The 23,887-nt window shown below is 37.6% G+C and overlaps 1 protein-coding gene across 1 annotated transcript in view; it reads right to left on the bottom strand.

Annotated features, from left to right (window-relative positions):
- Ar (androgen receptor) overlaps positions 1–23,887 on the bottom strand; it is a 159,346-nt gene that overhangs the window by 64,210 nt on the left and 71,249 nt on the right. Inside the window, exon 2 of the mRNA XM_021188305.2 lies at positions 9,470–9,621. Coding sequence (XP_021043964.1) covers positions 9,470–9,621 — 152 coding nt within the window. The remainder of the gene's footprint in view (positions 1–9,469; positions 9,622–23,887) is intronic.

Below are 23,887 nucleotides of genomic sequence, written 5' to 3'. Positions count from 1 at the left end.
AAATTAACTCTTCTGCGTCTTAGCTCCCTGAGCTGTAATTGAGAGCAATACAACACTACAGGGTTGTTGTCTGGAAAGCATCTAATGTATTTAGTACCCAATAAATAGTTTGTGTTCTTTTCTTGTATCTCTTATACTAGTGCCTTCTATACCTAACTACAGTAGAAACAACACCTAAATACATGAACATGGGGAAAAAAAATCAGTCATCAAAGAGCAGTGTTGGAAGTTACTGTTGTACAGATACAGATATATATGGGTTTATAAAGTCCTTATCCAAAACTAGACCAGGATTCTGAAATATTTCATAGGTTCTACATCCCCTGAGAATCATATGAAAGCATTGAAAAAAATCTCCCTAAAAAGTTCACACATCTACACAGACCTAGTACAAATTGGCACTCATTTCACGACATATCTTTCAAAGTCCTCTTACCACAGACCTTCATCAATCACCCATTCTCCGGTTATGTAGGAAGACAGTTACAGAAAGTGCTTTACAAAGATGGTGGATTTAGCCAGCACATATTGGAATCCATAGTTTTTGTTTGTTTAAGAAAAAGAAAGAACATGAATTTGCGTAGGTAGAGAGATGGAGAAGGATCTGGGAGGAGTCAAGGAAGTGAAAGAATATAAACAAAACCTACTGTATGAAATTCTCAAAGAATAAATAAAAAAACATAAAAATGTGCTCGAAGCAGAGAGTGTTAACAGGGACCAAATGTCTTCTAGGAGCCAGAGTTGTGCTGAGTGCTTATGAGGCTGCCTTACATTGTTCCTAGGCATTCCAAGGTAACAATCTTCATGTTTCTGCCGAGCAGCTGTGAGGCAAGAGATCATCTCAGTCAAGAAACATTGATGCCATTCATTAGATGTTAAATGAACCAGAAAAGGTCACTTCCTCTTTGTGGATCTTAGTGTTGTCATCCACATATAGTTCAACAGTTTGACTAGATTGCTTATATTTCTATGTTCCCTTTCTTCAGATCTACTAGGAAAGCACTTAAAATTGCCATGATGCTAAAGAACACTACAAACCTCTTAAGAATTCTCTTTTTTCAAAACAAATAGACAAACAAACAAACTTGAGCCTGTTTGTGATCTGTAGGAATGTGCTTGTCTAATTTAAGAAACTGTTAGAGGTGCCCAGTTTCCAGCTTCCTCATCCTGATAACACAGTCAAACTCTGTCCATTCATACAATGAGATGTCCAAGAAGGCAAAGAAGAATAAAAGTTTAAAAGTCTGAGAAAGAAAAATCAATACCCCTGTTTTCTTTCTTTCTTTTCTTTTTGCTTTGTAGCTTCCTAAAAGAGAATGTTGTGTGTTTCCTGACATAAAGTAGGAGGAAAAATGGATTTCTTTTGCGCCTAGCCCAATCAAAAAGTCAGCAATGTGTTCCTCTGCGACAGCATTGAGGAAAGGGCCAAGGACCCATGTGTGTATTATATACATACATCCTGTCTCTGAGCTCTTCTCTTAGTTATGTGATCAAGATTAAAAGTTCACATGAGCACAGATGGTAAACTGTGCTTCCTGTTTTGTGGTTGCATGATAAGAGTGACTTAAGATCTACCCATCTTGGTTTCCAAAGAAGCAGAGCTCTGACTTCTGAAGAGTATGAGATGGTAGAAAGATGATGGTCTACATGTCCCTTCTAATGAAGAGAGTTGCTGATGATATACCAACTGTTTCAGGTTTGGGGAACTTTCTTAGGAAGGCAATCTCCACTGTGATACCTGTATCATTTGGATGCTTTTTGTTTTCTCTCCACAATACTCTTGTCTTTCCTCACTTCTTTAAGTTTTACTAGACTGTCTTGGTCCTTCTCACTGCTGCTTGGCTTGTTTCTTTAGACGTGGCATTACTTTCTTCATTGGTTCAGTATATTTAAATAATTGTGGGGAAGGTTTGGTGTGTAAAAGTGAATGCTGACTTAGGTCCAGGCAGACCAAAATTCAAATTTCAGCTCCTCAAATGGGGAAAACATCCTTTGTGGCTTGTGTATTTGAGCCTTTTACTAATATGCAGTAAGTATTTGACAAACACTGACTGTGTGCCTGAGTATATTTAGAACTAGGTCTACTCTTATGAGGTGTTCCATAGAGACAGATGCTAGTTTAGCCAGGAGGTATTATGAATTTACTAGAGGGCATTAATAATCACAGCACAGATAGAAATGAAAGGAGTGAGAAACCAATTCCTTGTTTCCTTCAGAAAGATTTGTTTGCTCTTCCCAGTTTTCTAGTGTTTTGCTATATAGCTTAGGTCAATCAGAAACTTACAATGTAGCCTACACTTGGCTAATTCAACTTGTGGCAACCTTCCTGCCTCTGCCATATGGAAAACTGGGATCACAGGCATAAGCCACCACCATACCCGGGTTATCAATTCCTTAACTTTAGTTCTTTTTTCATAGACTTTTCAGTTATCAAAGCTCATGGCTCACTCTGGTAGGTTCAGAACAGTTACATTTCTAAGAATGGACAGAGAGGGAACATGAACACCCAAATAACAGGTTTCAAAATGTTCACACATATTCATTATCGTGAAGTCATGATGACTTCTTGCAGAGGTCGGTTATCTATGTTTCTTGTTATGGAATTAGATCTCAAAGAAGACAGACATAACTACTATGTCTGAAGAGTCTCTTACCTTGCAGTAGAAACAAACTATGAAAAAGAACCACATGATATTTGACAATCACCAGGAGGAAATTCTCCTGAGGGATTGAAAAAGCTTCTGTCTACAGCATACTCATAAGCATATAAATGCTTATGACAGAGGACTGAGAAATCAGTTAAGATATGAGAGAAAGAGGGAATAGATACAAGAATCTTGCAAGTAGAAAATTTAATGTAAACACTACAGATATTTAACTAATGGTATAAGTGCTATGGGCAATTTCTTGCTAATAACTGTTTAAAATGAATAATCTATAACTGAGCATCCATAGGCTACTATAAAGCATCAGTGGCAAATTCTTTGCATGGGTCACAATTTTGGCACTGACAGAGACTTAGTGAGCACCAATTAAAATAACTACCACAGCAAAAATATTTATTCAATAAGTCTGTAGTTAATCATATTAATAGGAAAATCAAAAATAAGCTAGAAGACTTGTAAAGTCAGGGTATCCTGGAGTAATATAAAACAGTTCCATAACTCAGATGGCCACTCAGGCTTTACTTCTGTCAGATTTTTAAACATAATATTTGGTACCATATATTTCGCAAAGCCCTTTCTGTGTACCATATATATAATGTCATAATTATCCAAAAGGTTATAAAGTTTAGACAAATGTGTACATTTTTTAAAAGTTTTTCCTCTGAGGATCTTTTAAGATTGACTGATATGACAGCTCATTAAAATAGTCCCCTTCTAGAATTTCTAAACTTATTTTTCTCCTGTTTAATAATAAAACACAAGAAGCCACTATATTAGGTATTCTATAAAACTTGGACAACTGGGAATAATTTGTAACAGTGATGTACTCTAGATTGTTACATAGGTATCAGGAGGCTAGAGATGAGTAAAATTTATTATATACATTTGCAAGTACAAGAGAGACCACTTGACCCAAAAGTCAACAAACTGCCTCCCACAGGCCAAATCTAGGCTATCACTTGTCTTTGTGAGAGTAAGAGGTGAACATTTCTCTCTCTCTCTCTCTCTCTCTCTCTCTCTCTCTCTCTCTCTTATTTTTTTAAATGGGTTTACAACACCAAAAGAAAAATAATACTTAATGGCATGTGAAAATTAAGTGAAGTTCAAATTTTAGTGCCCATAAAATTTTATTGGAACCTAGCTACACCCATTAGTTTTTAGACGGTCTACAAAAGCTGAATAGTTGAGATGGAGGCCAGGTTACCTGCAAGGTTTAAAATATTTATTACCTGTCCTTTTATAGAAAAAGTTTATCTGCCTCTCATCTAGAATCTAGTCTGGCAGTAAAATTTAAGAAAAAGAGAGATAAAAAGTTGATCAGAGCTTTACAGGACGATCCCTGGAACTCACGAAGCCAGGATCAGCCACCTTTTGGGGCCAAAATACCTGATCAAGTCTTTGTTGAATCTACAAGGTGATGTTTCTAGTTGAATTAATTTGACCCTGGGAAACATGACTCAAAGATTCAGGGAGTGAAGTAGACACTATCATACACCAACAACTTGCTGTAAAACTTGCAATGAGGTAACATTCAATCCCACATGAGTTGAGGTGGGAAAGTGGATTTAAAGGACAGAATGAGTTCAATAAAGGTTCACTTATATTTCTTCCCTCACAAAAACCTGGGGTGGGAGAGAAAATCAAAGCCATACTTATATAAAATTTGCCAAGGAAACTAAATTGGGACCTATTGTAAACATCAGTGAGGATGGTGTAATTCTTTGAGTTCAGAATGTAAACTACAGTTTTAATTTTATGATGTGTACCAAACAGTGCACCATGTGTACAAAACAAAAGGATGTGCAGTCTCAAATGTTTTACTAGAAAATGTCTGAAAAATAGTAAATTCTCAAGTACATAATGTGCATAATGAATTAATTAACCCTCTTTGAAACCTGATAATAGAGATGGGGGTTCATATCCTGATTTTCCACATGAGCAAATGGAAACGAAAGGAAGTTAGTCATCCATGATTACAAAGAGAATCTCAGTCCCCCATGTTAACCCAGCCTTTCCACATGCACTCTCAGCTCTTTCTGGCCCTGTTTGAAGACTTGAGTTTTTATTGATCCAGGTCTAGCCTTTCCCATCCTCTACAAAGTCAAACTCCAAGCACATAATGCATCTGAGCTTGATGAAACAATAGTGATATTTATAAATTATAGAATTGTCACAAAATTCTAAGCTGGGAAGACATTTATTTACCGACAATCTGATTTTATTTTTACTTATGTGTATGTATGTGGGGATGGAGTGGGGTAGGTGGGTAGAAAGTAGTTATAGATGAGTGAAGGTAGCCAGGGAGTCAAGAATGTGGTTCTGGAACCTTCCAGATCTCCTGAAACTGGAGTTACAGGCAGTAGTGGGCCACTATACATGTGTGCTGGGAACTGAACTCAAGTCTTTGGCAAAAGAAATCCTTTCTCATATCACTTGAACCATCTCCCCAGCCCCTGGAAGGACATTGATAAAAATATATCTATTCTACAAACAGAAAACTAAAGCCTAAAGAGGGTAATTTCTTATCAAAGTCCATCCAACTAAGACTTTTGAACCAATATAAAGGTACTACCTTTCTTTGATTTCCACACCTCTTAGGATAGTGTTCAACATTCCTGCCCTGTCTCTTTCCTAGTTAGCTTACTCACCTACAAATACATGTTCTTTTCCACCTATTTCAAACTCGTTGGCCATTCTCAAACATATCCACTCTCACATGACCGCCACCATCTCACTCTTTTCCAAATTAGTAATTTAACCTCCAGGGCATATTCCTCTTTCAAGAATATACAGAGCCTTCCATGCTCAGCCCAAATCTCGCTTACCCTTCAGTGTTAACAGCTACAAGAAACTCTGGGGTTATCTCTTCTTTACCTTTCCAGTAAGAAAATCTGGCCAGATTATAATCAACTCTGTGCAGAGCCCCCTACCAGTGACAGTTTTAAAATGTCATGTTTTACAAACTACCAAAGCTAGAAATGAATTTTTGTCTAACATGCCAGCCAGGCTTTTAACTCTTGTACCTGTGCCCAGGCCAGAGATCTTTGACAAATGTGTATAATGTGATAGTCAATGTGCTAAATACTCAGTCAGATTTAACTGACAATGAATGAGGAAGAGAGGAAGAGAAATATTTGTGACTATACTCTCTCTAAGGCAGGTAAAATTTCAAATTTAACACTTTCAAATAGGCAGTACAGATATATCTTAAAATATTAAAAAAATCAATATATGTTTTTGGGGGACAATAATATAGTCTCCTGCTCTCAAGTAGATTTAATGATGCTACTAAACTCAAACCATCCATCTTTTACAGGGAAGAAAAGAAACACCAGCAATAGTATATTATTATTATTATTATTATTATTATTATTATTAGTAGTAGTAGTAGTAGTAGTATTGTTACTACTATTATCTGTTTTAAATATGGCCTCACTAGGTATTCTTGGCTGGTCTAGAACTTACTATGTAGATGGAGCTGGCCCTAAAATTGCAAATACACTAACCTCTGCTTCATTAGTGTTATGATAGTAATAACTTTTTGCCTTATTTTGTTTGCCTCTACAATGTCTTTCTGGATCTCTCGAAGGACTAAGAATCGATACCTAGGGCCCACATTCCAAAGTAACCAAACAGCTAAGATTGGCTCTGTAAGACATCCAGAAGTGCCACAGATTATCTAACAAAATCCTCAGTGTAGCATGGGAACCCTCCTTTCATGTTGTTGGTCAGAAAAGTTGAATAAATAATATAGGCTGTTGTCATTGCCCTTGGCTGCCTCCCAAATGTTGAAGGCAAGTTCCTATTAGGACTTGGAAGAATTGAGTTGGTGGTGGCCTGGAATCCTCTTCTTTGAGGGCTAGCTCTCATAGTATTCAAAGGAACTATGCGAGCCTCCAAGGGAGAAAAATCAAGCAGCAGTCCTACTCAGCTGTAAAGCCTCTGAATGAAAATAATGACCAGTACAGACAAATTTCCTCAAAGGTACAATAGTGACATTTGGTTTTTCTCTGAAACAAGTATCCTGATGGGTTATCCAGTTTTATGTGGATAGCTGTAAACACATATACAAGAAAGCAACACTAATTGAACTCAACAGGTTGTATTTATATATACACCTCTGTATATGTATATGTGTATGTTTATGTATGTAAATAGCAATAATCATTCAAGAGGAAGAGGTCATAAATTTGAAAGAAATTAGCAGGAACACAAGAGAGGTTAGAGCAGGGAGATAGATTATCCAACCTCAAGTTGTCATTTTTTTCCTTCTATTTCTTTTTGACATTTTTGAGACAGAGTCTCTACAAAGCTGCTCTGGGTGTTCCAGAACTCAGTATGTAAATCAGGCTGGCCTCAAACTCTGTGTCACAAGTATTAGGATTAGAAGCATGCAGCCCCCAAGTGGTCATTTGTAAGTATATAACCTTATGGCCAACACTAAATGGACTCATATACATGTATATATGGATATGTGTATATATGCATATGTGCATATGTACGCACATATATGTATACATGTATATGTGTACATACCACATATATGCATATCTCTCTCTCTCTCTCTCTCTCTCTCTCTCTCTCTCTCTCTCTATCTATAAAATAAAGTAGCCAGTTGGCTCCATGCCTGAATTTTTACATGGAGCATAGTCAAGGTGTTCTCTCATGCATAAACTTCTGCTGTGCAAACCACGGTCTTTAAGTAATTGCACTGTCTTTAATTTGTGTTATGGGAAAACTGTGAAATAAACTTGTATGATAATGTTTAAAACAAAATAAATACCCTTTGGTGATCCTGATTTTCTTAAGTAAAGTATTACTGAGTTTCAGGAACTTAAATGACTCTAGGGTCTGGACGCTGCATAGCTCTTGTTGGATTTCTGCATTCTGAATACCGAATGATCCCCTGGAGCCCACATTCCTTGTCTGCCCTGTTGTTAAATAGTGTAGACTCTACATGGTGTTAGGGATGCTTTCACGCAGCCCTGGTAGCTGCCCTTCTGCCTTCTTTCTTCTTTTAGTTCTAAGTTCTCCAGAAAAGTGTCCTGTAGGATAGGATAGTATTGCTGCAAATTCCTCCCTTTTACAACATGGGGGATCATATCTCTAGTGTTCTAAAAGCAACCTTTTAGTCACCTAGATTTCTACAATCCAAAGGTGGCACTGGTCATGATCTAATCTGCTCACTTAACCTCATTTCCCCTCTGGTAAGGCTACTCCTGTAATTCGGAGCCTGCTGCTTTGGAATAGCTTTAGAATGCTACCCTGCTTCTCTCCCTGCTGTGAGAACAGGATCACCTGTGACAGGGTGTTAGGAAGCAATGGTGGTGCACTAGAGAAGCTGGGGTGATCTGAAGTCCTTGGAATGTGTTTTCACATCCTTTCCTGACAGGTCTTTCATAAATCCTGCTAAGAAAGGAAGGCACCACTTTAAGACTTTTTCTGAAGGTCTGGGCTTATTATGCCCTAGGGCCTTGGATCTCATGCTAGTCTACTAAGGACAGCAGCAAAAGGGCCATTGGAGAGTAAAGGTGAAACATGTAGCTCGTTTTCAGTATTACAGAGTTCCTGTTGCCTCCTCATACCTTGGGGAACAGGAAGAAAAGAAAAGGGTAACTTTGCGTTTTGAATGTATTTCTCGCACCTATTGAAATGCTGACATTAAAACCATTATTAGATTGACTGTCAGTGAGGACAGCTCTTATTGCAAGATATTCCCTTGTGCTTCTGTTGTGCTGAGTATATTTCTCAGGAAATGCATTTCTTTTCTGATGCTTCTTTTGTATGATAAAGGGCTGTCTGTTTTGGTTCTGACTTAAGCTCTTCCTGAAGAAAGAAGGAAAACCTCCCTGGCAGGAAGCTCCTCCTTTGTGGGAAGCCAGAGACCAGGGCAGAGTTGCAAAGGAATATTTAAAATGAAGTCTGCAGCCATAGTAGACCATGTAGGGGCAGCTTTCCAGTGATTCTTTGAGAAAGGAGTACCAGACTGAGGGAAGGTAGTAGAGTGTATGAATAAAGGTTTAAGCTCCCACCCCCACCCAGTGATTAAGAAGGGAGGGATCACTAGACTACATTAAAGGCCTGGAGTGGGTGTTTCTGCTAGATGATGTAGGTTAGAGAAACATCATAATTAGTGCAGATAACAAGTAAAGGCTTCGTCCTACTTAGCTGGATACAAAATGCAAGTTACATTGGGACTCTGAACCAACGGTCATGCCCTGAAGGCAAGTCCTCTGATGCTTCTCTTTGAGTTTTTCTCTGCCTTGGAGTCCTTATTGCAAAGAGAGGTCCCAAAGAGGCAGCAAGCAGGAGGGAGCAGGTGCAGACACTGATGATCTGCTGAACAGGGAGAACACTTCCTTTTCTGGGGTTAAAGCCAGGAAGCTTTTGCTAAGGAACAGCCTCATATTCTCTACAGAAAACAGCCTGTATACTCAGTTGGGGTTTCTCCACTTCTAACCTCTCTAATAAGGACAAGTTTTCTTTTCCTCACTAGGAAGCAGAGTTGAAAACAAGCAGGAAGGAAATTTAATTTTTCAAATCATTAATTTGGCTTTCATTCCTAGGAGCCACCAAGCACCAGCTGGGACCACCTACACCACCATCATTGCTTGTACAACCAGGACAGCCAAGACTGCTCAGCATATATAACCATGCACTTCTTTGATCTTACATGTACTATGAGAGGGCCCTTACTAATGACTCAGTCTCTGGGATTATCAGAGGGCCCTGGAAGGTCACTGTCCTTCTCTGCAAGGCAAAAGAGAAGGAGAAAATATCAGGAAGTAGGTAAGACTTTTTACCTTCAGCGGCTCTTTTGAAGAAGACCTTGCAGCTGCCGCAAGTGAGAGCTCCGTAGTGGCAGCCAGAAGCTTCATCTCCACAGATCAGGCAGGTCTTCTGGGGTGGAAAGTAATAGTCGATGGGTAAAACGTGGTCCCTGGTACTGTCCAAACTGAAAAGACACAGACACACACAGAGAACAAAGAGGCATATGTCAGTGGATGGCAGACATCGAACAGAATTCTATGGTCTTCTGAGAAACTGTACATACATACATCTAAGTGACTATTCTATGTATTGCTCGAGTGAATCAGTGTAAAGCTGAACTCTTGAGACCTTCTCTGGGCATGGTGTTTGTAAGGTTTCCCATGGACACTTTGAATCCTGCCAAGGAATTAAACACGTTCTGAGGGAGTAGCCAATCTCATGGGCTCTGCATTTGTAAGAGAAGGAAGTTAAGCTGAGGTTAAGGTATCAACTTAATGTGATTTGATGCATTAATGACAACATATACAGTCATTAAATGGCATGAACCTAACTCTATCTTTCTTCTTCCGAAGAGAGGCCTATGATCAGCCTGAATCAAATACCAGAAGGATTTTATATATTTTAGCTCTTGGAGCCTGGAGTCTTACCTGTAAAACAGCAATATTGTTACCAGTAGTACTGAGTTATTGCTGTGACAACATAAATCAGATATATGAGCTGCTCTTGTTATTAATATACAAGTAAAGGATAGATTAGTATTATCATACCAGTTTTCATTGTTCTTTTGTATTAAGTCCTTTGTTTTCTTCTTGAGTCTCTCAGTGTCACATGGGCGTGTCCCTTTCCCTGTTCTGTAACAAAAATGTAACAGAATCCTGGTACCATACACTTTTCCTGAGAAATGATATAATAGCACTGTTGAGTAGTTTGAGGGATGCTGTCAAATCCTTTAAGAGACTTGTAGGTTCCCTGGATGAGGATCATGCTAGTCTAAGTGCTTAGCTCCAAGATCTGTGCCTACACTTTTCAGATAGATATGAAAATAAAGAGATAGAAACGCAATTCTAAACTCCTCACTGTGTATTAGTTCTCCATCTCTTTTAATAATGGCTTCATTTGTCCAACTAGAATATGCTTCTTGCTAACCTAATATCAAATTTTGTCTATGTTCCATGTTCTATGTCAAAAATTAATAAAATTTAAGTGACCTCTTATATTAATCAGCCTTAAAGATGACAATTGTCCACACTCTTAGCCATAGTACTACATCGTCCATGATTTATCTGTGTTTCTCTACCAAAGAAGGAAGAAAAATGAGCCAGAACTGGAGTTTATTTTTTGTGCTTAGTGGTTTTTATCACCCACCCTAACAAACAAACAATCAAACAAACAAAAAAACACGATTATTTTCTCATTAATATTGAACAGAGGAAACAAGGAAGAATGAGAAAAGTCAGGGTTAAAATGAGTTCATACCAAGCCACATTTATCTCCTACTAAATTCAATATAGTTTTCCTTCCCCAAATATCTTGTCACTATTTACATCTGCTTTTTACTAATGGCTCTTCATTTTCATGTTAAGTATAGTCCCTAGAAACCAGAAAAGTATTCAGTTCTTTTCCGTCCCACCCAAATAAACATCTCTGGCAAGGCACAAACAAAGAAAACTTAGACTATATTTTATAAGTCTTCAGGACCTGAGTGAAGAAAAAAGAAAAAAAAGAAAGAAAGAAAAGAAAAGAAATTCAAATATTCGTTCTATAAATATGAAACGTCAGTAAAATGGTGGCCCCTATTCTCTTTCAAAAGCCTTCATTTCATATCATAACTAAAAATTAAACCAGACCAAGGCTAGCAGAGCCACATATTTTAAGGGAAAGGAGTTCATTTCCAATATGCAAGTCAGCCAAGTGCAAAGAACATCACTCAGTGTTTTGGTTAAAATTATTCACTCAGGTAAATATTGTGCCTCCATTTTTAGTCCAGAAAGAATCAGAAGAAAATTAGTGTATGCTCTTTTCCCTTTGCAGCTAACTATCTACTACAGCAGAGACTCAAGAGGCAAGAAAAGTCAAATAGCACAGGAAAGAATATGATTTCTAACTGCTACATTGATGAAAGCAGATGAACAATGGGATCATTTATAAAAGATACAGGTGTCCATACAGGTAAGTGACAACACTAATAACATTTTTAGGTACAAATTACATGCCAAGTTAACAAAGTGGAAAAATTCAGAAAATAGATAAGTAAATTATTCTTTTAAAGAAGACTTTAAGAAACGTGTTGCTCTTCAACAAGTCACTTAAGCAAGGTAAATTTGAAAGCTGTGTGATGCAACTTCTATCTGTAGTTAATATAATACTTCACACTTCACTTTCGTTACGAGGGTAAGTATTGTAGTATCATTACAAAGTTAAAGAATTATACATTTTTATCCACATCAAAATTTAAACTATAGCTATTGTAGTTTAAATGATCTAATCAAATGTAAACCCAAGAGAATGTTAAGACAATCCACCATCTTATTGAGTAGACATGTACTTAAAAAATGATACCTTAAGAGTTAGTAAAAGAAAATAGGGGAGAACAAAACTAAGGAAGATGATTTTTAGAATCTAGGCTTCATGAGCTACACCTCATTTTGATGAAAGACCCAAGTAACCGCAGGTTTCACTAGACTCATTTCTCCTCTCCTTTTCCCCTTCTCCTTTCTTCTCTACTCAGTTCTCAAAATATTTTGGACAGCAGCAGCCCTCCTGACTCTCTCTTTGTGTGAATAAGGGCATGCTGTAGTTCTGACTCATGGGCTAAACGTTGGAAGATGAAAACAAAAATTCTGGCTGCAGTTTCTTTTCCCAGATTCATATTCCAGTGAAACTTTTGCACATGTGACCAGGAAGCACGTGCACAAGTGCTCATAGTAGCTTTGTTTATAGAAGCAGAAATGCCAAATATCTACAGACAGGAGAAAACAGAAATGAATTTTGGCATATTTATTCAACAAAATACAAGTCATCAATAGCAAGGACACTGACTGAAACCTCATAGGTAAATCTTACATACTAATGTGTAATAGGCCTAACTCATTAGAGGATGCATTTAATTTTGTTGTACAAATTTCTGGAAAAAGCAACAACATTGTTAAGGAGTATATATGTGAAAAGTTATTAAAATTTAAGAGAATAATAGGTCCCAAATTTAAGACACTGTTAAGCTCTGAGTTATTGCTGGAGGTGATGGTCTGAAGAGGAAAGAAATATCATGACACACCGACCGCATGTCAGGTAGCATCTTAGGGTAATGAACATAGCTGACCAAAGTTTTATGCCCTCACAGACCTTGAATTCTAGCAGGCTTAGTGTAACACTGTGGGCTCTATAATGAGAGCACATGAGTATTCATTCATTTTATCATTATGCATATATTATGTATTATTTTGACAATAATAATAAAGCATTAAATAAGAACCTGAAAAGAATACCTTCCTAAACAACAATCTATATACAAGCACAAAGGTTTGCTTTGAGAACAAGTGCATCGTGTTTCCTCCCCAACTCCCCTAGTTTATTTACATACTTACTTAAACATGCATGGCTAATTAAATAGAAGTGGATTGCCAAAAGCTGTCTACCTGAAAATGCCAGGTCAACCTTGAAGAAAGTTGGACACATAGCCTTTATGACTTATCTGTTCCTCCCTCCCTCCCTCCCTCCCTCCCTCCCTCCCTCCCTTCCTCCTTCCCTCTCTCCCTCCCTCCCTCCCTCCCTCCCTCTCTCCCTCTCTTATTTGCTTCTCTTCATTCTTGATTCTTGCCCCCAAATATTCTTGTTGCCAATGTATTGAGAAGCTTTGAAAGTTGGTCTCATTTTAGCAAGCCCCTCAATGATTGTGGAACCAAGGTGAAATGCAAAAGTCGAACAGCAATTTTCCTTATTAGGTCCAGTAGTATTTTCTTATGAGAGAGAGAGAGAGAGAGAGAGAGAGAGAGAGAGAGAGAGAGAGAGAGAGCTAAGTTCTAAAGGCTACGTGTACAACTCTCCTCATGACTTTACAGCAAGTCAGACTTGTGTTAGACTGCTTCAACCCCCAAAGTTTGGGCAAACATTGTTAAAAGATCAGTTAACCATAAATGTAGAAATTTATTTTTTGATTCTTAATAGTGTTCTTATATATGTGACCATCTCATGTCAGTATGACTGACACTCCCTTCGAAATAGTATACCTTTTAATTAATTGCTGCGTATACATAAAGTTTCAAACTCAAACAATATTAAGAGGCTAATGGGTGAGAGAGAAGAAAGGAGAAAGAGATCTTGCTAACAACTTATCTCAATTTTCCCCATCACATTTTCATTAAATTCATTTGAAGCTTCGAAGTAAGAGTTTCCAGACAGAATTTTTGATTTTCTTTATTTTTTAATCTGATGATTGTTTTGTCCCTTCTAGGATCCTTATATTTCAATAAGAATCTCAGGGCCAGTTTTCAACTTCTGCTAAGAAAGCAGCTAGGATTTTAAAATTATCATCAATATACATTGTGCAAAGGAATAGTTTTATAGTGACATTTACATATCTATACATGTTATGTTTTGACCATGTTAACAATCCTCTTAAAATTCTTTTTCTCCTTATTCCTAAGCCACTATTTTTTTTTCAGTGCTATTTGCTATTTACTTTTCTTTTTTTTTTTTTTTTTTTTTTTTTTTTTTTTTTTTTTTTTTTTTTTTTTTTTTTTTTTATTATTTTCTTTATTTACATTTCAAATGCTATCCCGAAAGATTCCCATACCCCTCCCCCCACCTCTGTTCCCCTACCCACCCACTCCCACTACTTGGCCCAGGCCTTGCCTTGTGCTAGGTCATATGGAGTTTGGGAGACCAAGGAGCCTCTATTCCCACTGTTGGCCGATTAGGTCATCTTCTGCTACAAATGCAGCTAGAAACACAAACCCAGGGGGTACTAGTTAGTTCCTGTTGTTGTTCCACCTACAGGGTTGCAGCCCCCTTCAGGTACTTGGGTACTTTCTCTAGTTCCTGCATTGGGGACCCTGTGTTCCATCCAGTAGCTGCCTAAGCCACTATTTTGCTAGAACGTTCCTTCATTAAGAATTCTTGACACCTTAACAATAGTCAATCTTTTGATACATGAATATTCAGTGATTTTCTCATTTATTTCTATTTTTTTCTATATGCTATAACTTTCTACAATGGTTTGTGATTTTTCAGTGGGCCAGCCTTGTACTTCTTTTGTTAAATTTATTCATATTTTCTGCTATTTTGGTCATAGTAAATTTTTTTTTAAATTTCCAGATTATTCTTTTCCAGAATATACAAATGTAGTTGGGCATTACACATCAGTCAGCAACCTGACTGCACTCGTTTGGTTATTTCTCATAGTTCATTGTGGGTTTCTAGCCTATCTAGGATCATAACTGTTTGCTTCTTTGTTTTCAGTCTTGGTGCCTGTTACTTGTTTTTCTTGCGGTTAGCATCTCTAATAGAATGGTAAATACACATGGTCAGGACAGTCACCTTTGCATTGTTTCTGATTTATATTGAAAGATTTCAATCTCTGATTATTAAGTATGATTTAGCTTAGCAGTTCTCATAAGATATCCATCAGGTTAAGAAAGTTATTTTATATGACTAGTTGTTGGACTGTTTAATCAAAAATTGGTATTGAACTTTAGCTAAATGTTTTTTTTTTTCTGTATCTGTTGACATAATTCTGGTATTGTTATCGTTTATTATTTTTGTTTGTTTTGTTGTCATACTAGAGGGTAAATCTTGGGTTCTGCACATGCTAAGTAAGGACTCCTCCACTGAATTATATCCCTAGGGCCATACCTTTTTAAATATAGTACATCATATCAGTAGATTTCCTTTGTGAAATGGAAGTCAATAGAAGTTGGTGGTAAATTCCTTTTTGTTAATGTTTGAAAAAATTTTAAGCTATCAGTTGACTCAATTTGCTAGTATTTTGTTCTTGTTGTTTTTAAATATAAATTAAAGGATTAGAGAGATGTGTCAGCTATTAAGAGCACTGGGGGCTCTTTCAGAAGACCAAGGTTTAGATCCCAGCACCTGCATGGTGGCTCACAACCACCTGTAACTCTAGTCTCAGGAGATCTCATGTCCACCTTGGGTTTCCTGGGGTACCAGGCATACATATGACATATATGCATACCTGCAGGCAAAATGCCCATTCATAAATAAATAAATTTAAAATATCAATTAAAATCCAATACTTATCCTAGGGTCTCAGACATGCTAGACAAGTGCTCTACTACTGATCCTACATTCCCAGCCCAAGGAGTAGACCAAGCTCAGAACTCGTGATTTTTCTTGCCTTTCCTCTTTAGCATATCTTTTTGGCATGCACTATCACAATATCAATCATGTTTTATCAAACATGTTTTCTAAAGTAACCTATACTTTCTTTGTTCATCTAATAGTTTGAAAGTTTTTTAGCTATAGCTAAAAACTATAGTTTAGCTTAAAAACTAGTTTAAGTTTTGGTGCAGCATATTTTCAGTTTCATCTGTCTTAGAGTATCTCATCTCACCTATTTGTGCTCTTTTGACCCCACATTTATTTAAGAGTTTGTTGTTCATTGCCATTCATGTGGGAATTTCCCACTTTACCCTATATTACTGATGTCTAATTGTTTCCATCATAGAAAGATAACTTAGGGAACTTTTTGAATAAATTTCTTTATATTGCTTTTGTTTCATTTCTAGAGTTCTGAAAGGGTTGAGTCTCATAGCTTTTGCTTGTATTTTTTGTTTTTATAAAAGGGTAGATATATAAATATTTATATTCTATCATCCTTCATGTCTCATTTTCCAAATTATACTGCACATGGTATAAAACTCATTCATATACATATACTATATCATGAAAGGGAAAAGACAATACTATTGTTTATTTATACAGTATGTATTTTTTTTATTCAGTAATATGTGATATGGCACAACTCTGCTAAATGCTGCATATGCCAAGACAATAAAGGCACTGGACTTAGTCTCAAGGAGTTTTCACAGTCTCAATCAGGGTTACAAAAGTGCAAACTGTTGCAAGAGAAATGCTGTACAAGGAGCCAGGTTGGGTGCGAGAAGTGTGCTTACTATGTTCCTGATTACTTATGACGGTGGACATTCTATTGTTGAATCTAGAGATCAGATCACAGTATTTATGCTTCTAAACTGCAATTAAGCCTTTAGCTTGAACAGTATATACTACTTTAAACAGTATATAAAGTTGAATAAAAGTGTCATGTGTTACTATGCATCTGATATATTCTTTGTGCTTAAACCATTTTCCTAAACCTTATAGCACTGAAAAGCACACCGAGATAGCTGAAATGGTGACAGCAGTGTCTTGCCGATTTGACAGATCTATCCTTTTCTCCTATTATTACTCTTAGAAATGGAGCTGAACAGATGAATGCTTATTATAGTCATATCCTTGCATTTCCCAAACCACATCTGCTATCTTCATTGAGCCAATTTTTCCCCAACAGTTTTCAAGCCATCATAGCCAATCAGCCATGGAAGAACTAACCAGCTTGTTTCCTGCAGTGTCATCAAGTCTTAGAGCAAGATCTGTTTCCATATTCTGTTTCCGGAATGCATTGCCAATGAAACAGGAAACACAGAGCAAGCAATCAATCAATTTTTAAAAAACACCTCATTTCAGCTTACATGTTAAATTTTCCTTCACTAGAATGCTTCTCACATCTTTGATTTTAATCTATTAAAACTATTTACTGAGGGCTTGCTATATACTATGCGCCATCAAAAGTGCTTAATTCTCACAATTGTTACTATAGAGTACAGAGGATATGTCTATTTTGAAAATGACAGATCCAGAGGTACCAGAGCATTTGGTTATGTCTTCAAAATCGCACAACCAGTACATGGCAGAGCAATTTCATAGTCTTTGTGCAGGCTAGCTTTTTTAAAAAAAATATTTTATTTTTAATTTATTCTTTACACTTCATATTCCATTCCCTGCATCCTCCCATCCACCCTTCCCCTACTCCACATCCCAGGAGTCCGCTAACTTTAATATCAACTTTAACTAGGCTAAAATTATTTGAGAAAAGAAAACCACCACTGGGAATGCTTCTGTAATACTAAACTGGCGACAAGCCTGTGGAACATTTTCTTAACTTAGTGATTGATTCAAGAAGGGTCAGCTGATTGTGTGTGGTGCTACCCCTGGCCAGGTGGTCCTGGGGTGGATAAGAAAGCAGGCTGAGGATACCATAGGGAATAAACCAGCAGCCCGTACTTTATCATGGCTTGTGCTTCAGTTCCTGCCTCCAAGTTTCTGCCATACTTGAGTTCCTACCCTGACTTCCCTCAGTGATGGACTGTTTTGTGGAAGTGTATCCTAAATATTTTTTTTCATCTCCAAGTTGCTTTTAGTTGAGGTGTTTTCTTACAGCAGCAAACCCCCTAAGACTTTCCTCCAAATCCCACATTTTTTTTTTCATTTTACTATATAGCACTGTGTCCTATAAACTATCACAGTGGGATGGTAATTAAAAATCTTTTAGTCCAATGTTTCTTACTCATTAGCCACACATTAAACTCATATAGGAGCTTCCTTAAATTAATCAACACCTTTATTCTGATTTCAGAATATAATTTCGGTGAGGTTTGGTGTCCATTTTTCCTAGTTACCCAAGTGCTTTAATGTCCAGAAATATCTGATATGGCCTTGCTCACCTCCTTGTATATTCACTGTAAAAGTTTGTGCCCTCAGAAGGACAGAGAATTGATGAGAATAAGCAGGCCTGGCACTCTAATGCAGCTGTTATAATTCCTAGGCTAGGGTTCTGTTGCAGAGTAAGACATGTAAGCTTATCTGTTCTATGTGGAAGAGACACGTGGAACCTGCAAAAAAAAATGTCTATATAATAACCCACATAATACAGCCACTCAGTCAGATCCCAGAAAACTTTAAGAAATGTTAAAAGCATTAAGCAATACAAGTGCCACTAAGACAGATGTCAGTCACTATGGGATTACCAATTTGCCGGAACGTCTTTAACATTTATTGAGTTATCTAGTATATAGCAGATACAAAAATATAAGGTTCCAAAGGTATACATGTCCTTGACCCCTCTCTTAAAGTCTAGCCTGTAACATTTGCTTTGAATGGCAGTAAGTGTCCTCAGACCCGAAGTTCACAGATGAGACAAATGAAACTCAAAGGAAACACGTATTCTAGTACGTTGGAGTAGCTTTGAAAGAGAGAGAAAGCAAAGACTCTAAGGAACAGAGAATTCTGAACCTGAAAGCCACTGTTGCTCATCGCTAGTTGTATAGTCAGTTTCTTTAACTATAAAATGAGGAGCATGCCGGGCGTGGTGGTGCACACCTTTAATCCCAGCACTCAGGAGGGAGAGATAGGCGGATTTCTGAGTTCGAGGCCAGCCTGGTCTACAAAGTGAGTTCCAGGACAGCCAGGGCTACACAGAGAAACCTTGTCTCGAAAAACAAAACAAAACAAACAAACAAACAAAAAACAAATAAAATGAGGAGCATAATATTCCAAGCTCAGACGGTTATTGTGACAAGTACATCAGACAATACATGGGAAGGGATCTGGCATATCTCCCCCCAAAGCTGTTTCTTTTACCTGTTTTCACCAGGTCACTCCAACTTCCCCTTGACATAAGTTTAGAGAATCTCATACTGTATAGTTGTACAGTCATTATTCTGCCGGCTATGCTGGATACTACTAGTTAAGGCTGAAAAGTAACAGCCAGTTGAAAACCCTGGGAAAACATTCTACCTTTAAAGCCCCTTTGCGACATTGTCTGAGGCTGGGAAAACACACATAATTTGGCATAAGAAATGTGATTTTATTTTTAGCCAAGTGTCTCTGTGCCACAGAAACTCAAAAGTAGATAGATAGCACCATGTGAACAAACCCAATTTGGTAACAGTGAAACGCTGATTAGATTTGAATCTCCACTTGAAACCAGGAAGCCAAGGTTAGACACTTCAAGTTGGCTCAAAGAATGTACAGGAGTTAGAAAAATAGGTCTATTGTATCACTGACCCACAACAGAACAGAACTTACTTTGATCTCTTACACTCCAACACAACAAGGACAACTATTAACTGGAAACTGGGGAAATCACCCTGTTCCTCCAAGTAATAGACTTATTTTTATTGTGGGAAGAGGGCTTATTGACAATGATTAACAAAATCCCTGACCCCATTTCACTCCAGGATATATTATAATAAATAGTAGAATAGGAACACCTGGCATTTCCTAGGTGCCTGTCCGACTGAGTTGGAAGTAAAGTTTAACCTCATTTGATCTTTAGAACAAGTCAGTGAGGTATGTATCACCATTCTCATTTTATAGAAGGAAATGTTGGGGGTACAGCGCCTTAATGGTTCTGCTCAAGACATATAAGCAGTAGTAAATGGTTGCCCTACACTTTGAACTCAAGTCCTTTCTGACTCTAAAAGTAACCATTAGGCTACAGTCTCTTACAGCGTGTTTCAGATTCTGCGGTGACTCAACACAGAAACTTTGAGTCATTTTGGACTTAATGTACTACACTTCCTCGATGCATCCCACCTGCCACCACCATTCCTATCAGCCAATCAATGACTAATATCTGTTAATTTTACAGCCTAAATGGTCACCACACACACGTAGTTTTGTCTTCAAAATAACTGCAACTGCCTTATTCAAGTCCTCCTGCTTCTTGTCTTATCTTCGCACAGGACTCCGGTGCTATTCTAGCAAAAAAAAAAAAAATCTGCTTCTGTAACTCTTCTCACTGACAGCTCTCAACAACTCATGACTCACTTTAGTGCTTTGAACTCATTGCCACATTAGAATCACAAGAGGAGCTTATTTGTAATATCATTACGGAATCCAGCGTTGTCTTAGTCTAGAGTTACAGGTCAAATCTGAGTGTTTGTAATTCTATGAAGTGCCCAAGTGAAAACCACATGGCTGATAAGCTATAAATTCAAAGTACTCTCTGGGCATTTAAGGCTTATTGCTACTTCTTAAATTCACCCCTTCTGCAACCTCTTTCATATGGTCTGCCAGGGGTGCAAAGCTGCTACAGTTCCTAACCTAACCTTTGCCATGACAAGCCCTCTGGTTTTACTTATATCCACCCTCTCTGGAACTCAAACTCTCTACCCTGCCTCTGACCAACTGTCTTTTTTATAACGTTGCATCATTATGTAGACCTCGGCAGAAGAGGCCAGCAACGACTCGAGGAAGCCCTCTCTGATTCTGTATCCCCAGAAAGAGAATGCCCGTGTCCTCATTTGTGCAGTAGAACTCGTCCAAGGAACAAGTATCTCCTAATCACATAACCTACCCAAGTGTCTGCTTTCCACCAATAATTTGGTCAAATGCTGCTTCTTTTCTTTCTCCTATTACGACTCTCAAGGAACAGCAAAGTGCTTATTTAGAAATAGCCTTGTTATCCCTCAGGGAGCATCTAAATATGAAGACTAAGGCAGAGAGTGAACAACTTTTGAGCCCTAAATTGAGATGCTGCCAAACTATATCAGACAAATTAAAATTTCTAATTTCCACAAAACACCAAAGATTCAATAATATCCATTCAGTCTTCATCTTGGCCCTAAAGTTCCCACTCATAGCTAAACCATCTCTCTCAAATTCTCTCTTTTTCTTTAGCTGGTAGAAGTTGAGAATAATTACTTTCTGTGATCTTAAAGCAACCAACCATCTCTTTGTAAATTGCAAAGAAACACAGAGGTGAACAGAATGTAATCTAGGATAAAAACCTGAGACTGGACATGTGTCATGCTTGGCAATTTTTGGACCTAGGTACTAGTGAGGCAGCATGGAGCTGGAGAACTGTCACTGTTAAATAAACAAAAACAAGCCATTCAATAAGCCGAACAAGCACGTTCCAGTCTGCAAAGCCATCTTGGGGCCTCTGGCACGCTACCTTCAGATTTCATCAGCCTGAGTGATAAGGAGACAAACTGCAGCTACAAAGAGCCTGCTTTCCATTTATGGGCAGTGTCTACCCACCTCTGTTACTGCTGTGGAGTCTGCTCTACAGATTGAAAATTATAAGACATTAGGCATTCAGTCACCAACCTTTGTGATCAGTCACCGTGTTTTCTGACCCTCCGATTTCTCAGTTTATTAAAGCCATACTTATAAGGCAATGCAAGTTAATAAAGAATAGTTATGGGGTCTGTACAACCAACAATCTGATATGGCAAAGAGATGAGTCAAAAGAAGGGTCATAGGGAGGTTAAATGCCCTCTCCTCAGTAGAGCAGAATGAAACAGTTACAATTTGAATTCCTTCCAATGAATCAGGATGCATTCTTATACTTAGAAAACAAGGCCTTTCATTAGAAACTTTAATTTGAGTGGATTGGCAACAACAACAGATAGCATTTCATAAATTTAAAAGTATTTGAACAATTATACTGACCCTTTTTGTTAATGAAATTTTATTTGGCGCTAACATAAGACAAGTACCATTGAGCAACGGGTACATATTCAAACAAATCAGATGAAATTCCCAGCTATTATAAGGTTTCCACATCTATATGTGGTATATAAAACAAGTACAGAATGTTGAAACAAATAATTTCAGACACTGCTAAGTCCAACATTCCTCCGACAAATATTTTCATTCCATTTCCAGATGAGGAAAAGAAGGCAGAGAAATTAAGTGACTTAGCCAACCAATAAACAACAGAGTTGGGCTTGGGCCTAAGAAACTAGAACTTCTGACTAAGCAGGCCATGCTCATTCTTCTTTACAGCCTTGCTTCCGGTTTTATTTTCTAGTAGTTTTTGGATAACTTACTCTTTAAGTCCTTAGTTGGTTAACACTGTCTCTGAAGGAAGATGAGGCTCAGGCAAAATGGTTGGTGAGTTTATGAGCAGGAGACATATACACATAGCCTTTAATATGGAACCAGAGTGTTTGCTGGACCACTTGGTTCTATAGTACCTTGGGAATGTCAAGGAATTGTTTTAGTCAACATTCTATCCTTGGTCCTTAGCATATGCATTGCCCTCTAATTAGTGTTTTGTCAAAAAAGTTTTTTTTTGAATCCGTGAATGAATGAATGAACAAGTAAATACAACTTTGAGAAGTTTGGGTTTTCATGTTTCTGGCAAAGAAGAGCCTCAGTTGCTTTCTCCTGAGAACAAGGTGATGTGGCATGAAATAGGTGGGCCCCAAAAGGGAGGAAAAAGGGAGTGGGAAGAAGTGGAACCAGGCCAGATGAAAGTGAACTGTTCTCTGAGATATGGTTAAGAGATGGCTTTCATTGGCATCCCCTGCACTTGGGTGTGGAAAGTTATTCTTTGTACGCTGCACTTATGCAATGAACAAACAACCAATTTGCAACATGGTAGTTCTTGCCTTCTGAACAATTTGGAAGCTGTAAAGAACAACATTCTGTGGGATTCGGGCTAGGGTTGCCTAATGCTGGGGTGCTTGCGATCCTCTGGCACATTTAAAATAAATATTCTACTTTGTATTTGTATTTACTAGATGTTTCTGGTATTCAAATATTCTCTGGATACTTAGGATTGAGCTGGAGAATAAGAAAGAGTCGAATGGGGAGTCTAGCTCTCAATCCACTGCCACCTGCAGTATCCATAGGAACACTTACCACCACAGTTCCACAGTTCCTCACTGTATCCCATGTCATGGGATGCAATATATATATATATATATATATATATATATATATATATATATATATATTCGCTGCCTAGCCCAATAGGTTTTAAGCCACAACTGTCTCTCAAGGTAATGACAGACAAGGGTAATTGCAATGTAATTTGGAAAAAAAGGCAAATTAATATAGAGGAATAGAAGACTATGGGAGAAGGAAAATATTATTTTGTGTTTTATATAGCATCATTAAGATATAATTCATGTAGGAAAATATCTACCCATTTAAAGTGTAGAATTTGATTGATCTTCATGTATTTACAGAGTTGGACAACTATCAGCACTGTTCAATTCCAGAATAGTTTTATGTCATTAAAGGTAAACCCTACAACCCTAGCAGTCTCTCCTTGTTCTCCCATTTCTGCAGCTTCTATAATTGAATCCACTTTTTGTTCTCTATGAATTGGCCAAGTTTGAACATTTTATATAAATAGAATCATACAAAATATAATGTTCATGACTGGCTCTCTTAACATTGAACTTTCAAGATTCAGCCATTTATAGCAGTAATGCATGATCTTTATATCGACATACTTCACTATGCCTATCTGTTCATTTTATAAACATTTGTTTCTACTCATGGATAATATTAATAATGCTGCTATGCACATCCAAATTTAGGTTTTTATGTGACCATAAATTTCGATTCCTGCATATATATCTAAGAATGAAGTAGTCAATATGTATAATGCCTGATTGTGAATTGTGATAGGG

The sequence above is a fragment of the Mus pahari genome, chromosome X (assembly GCF_900095145.1).
Source record: "Mus pahari chromosome X, PAHARI_EIJ_v1.1, whole genome shotgun sequence".
NCBI classification, from domain to species: Eukaryota; Metazoa; Chordata; class Mammalia; order Rodentia; family Muridae; genus Mus; species Mus pahari.
The sequence above is the reverse complement of the archived record's forward strand: the minus strand, read 5'-3'. Positions and strand labels throughout refer to the sequence as shown.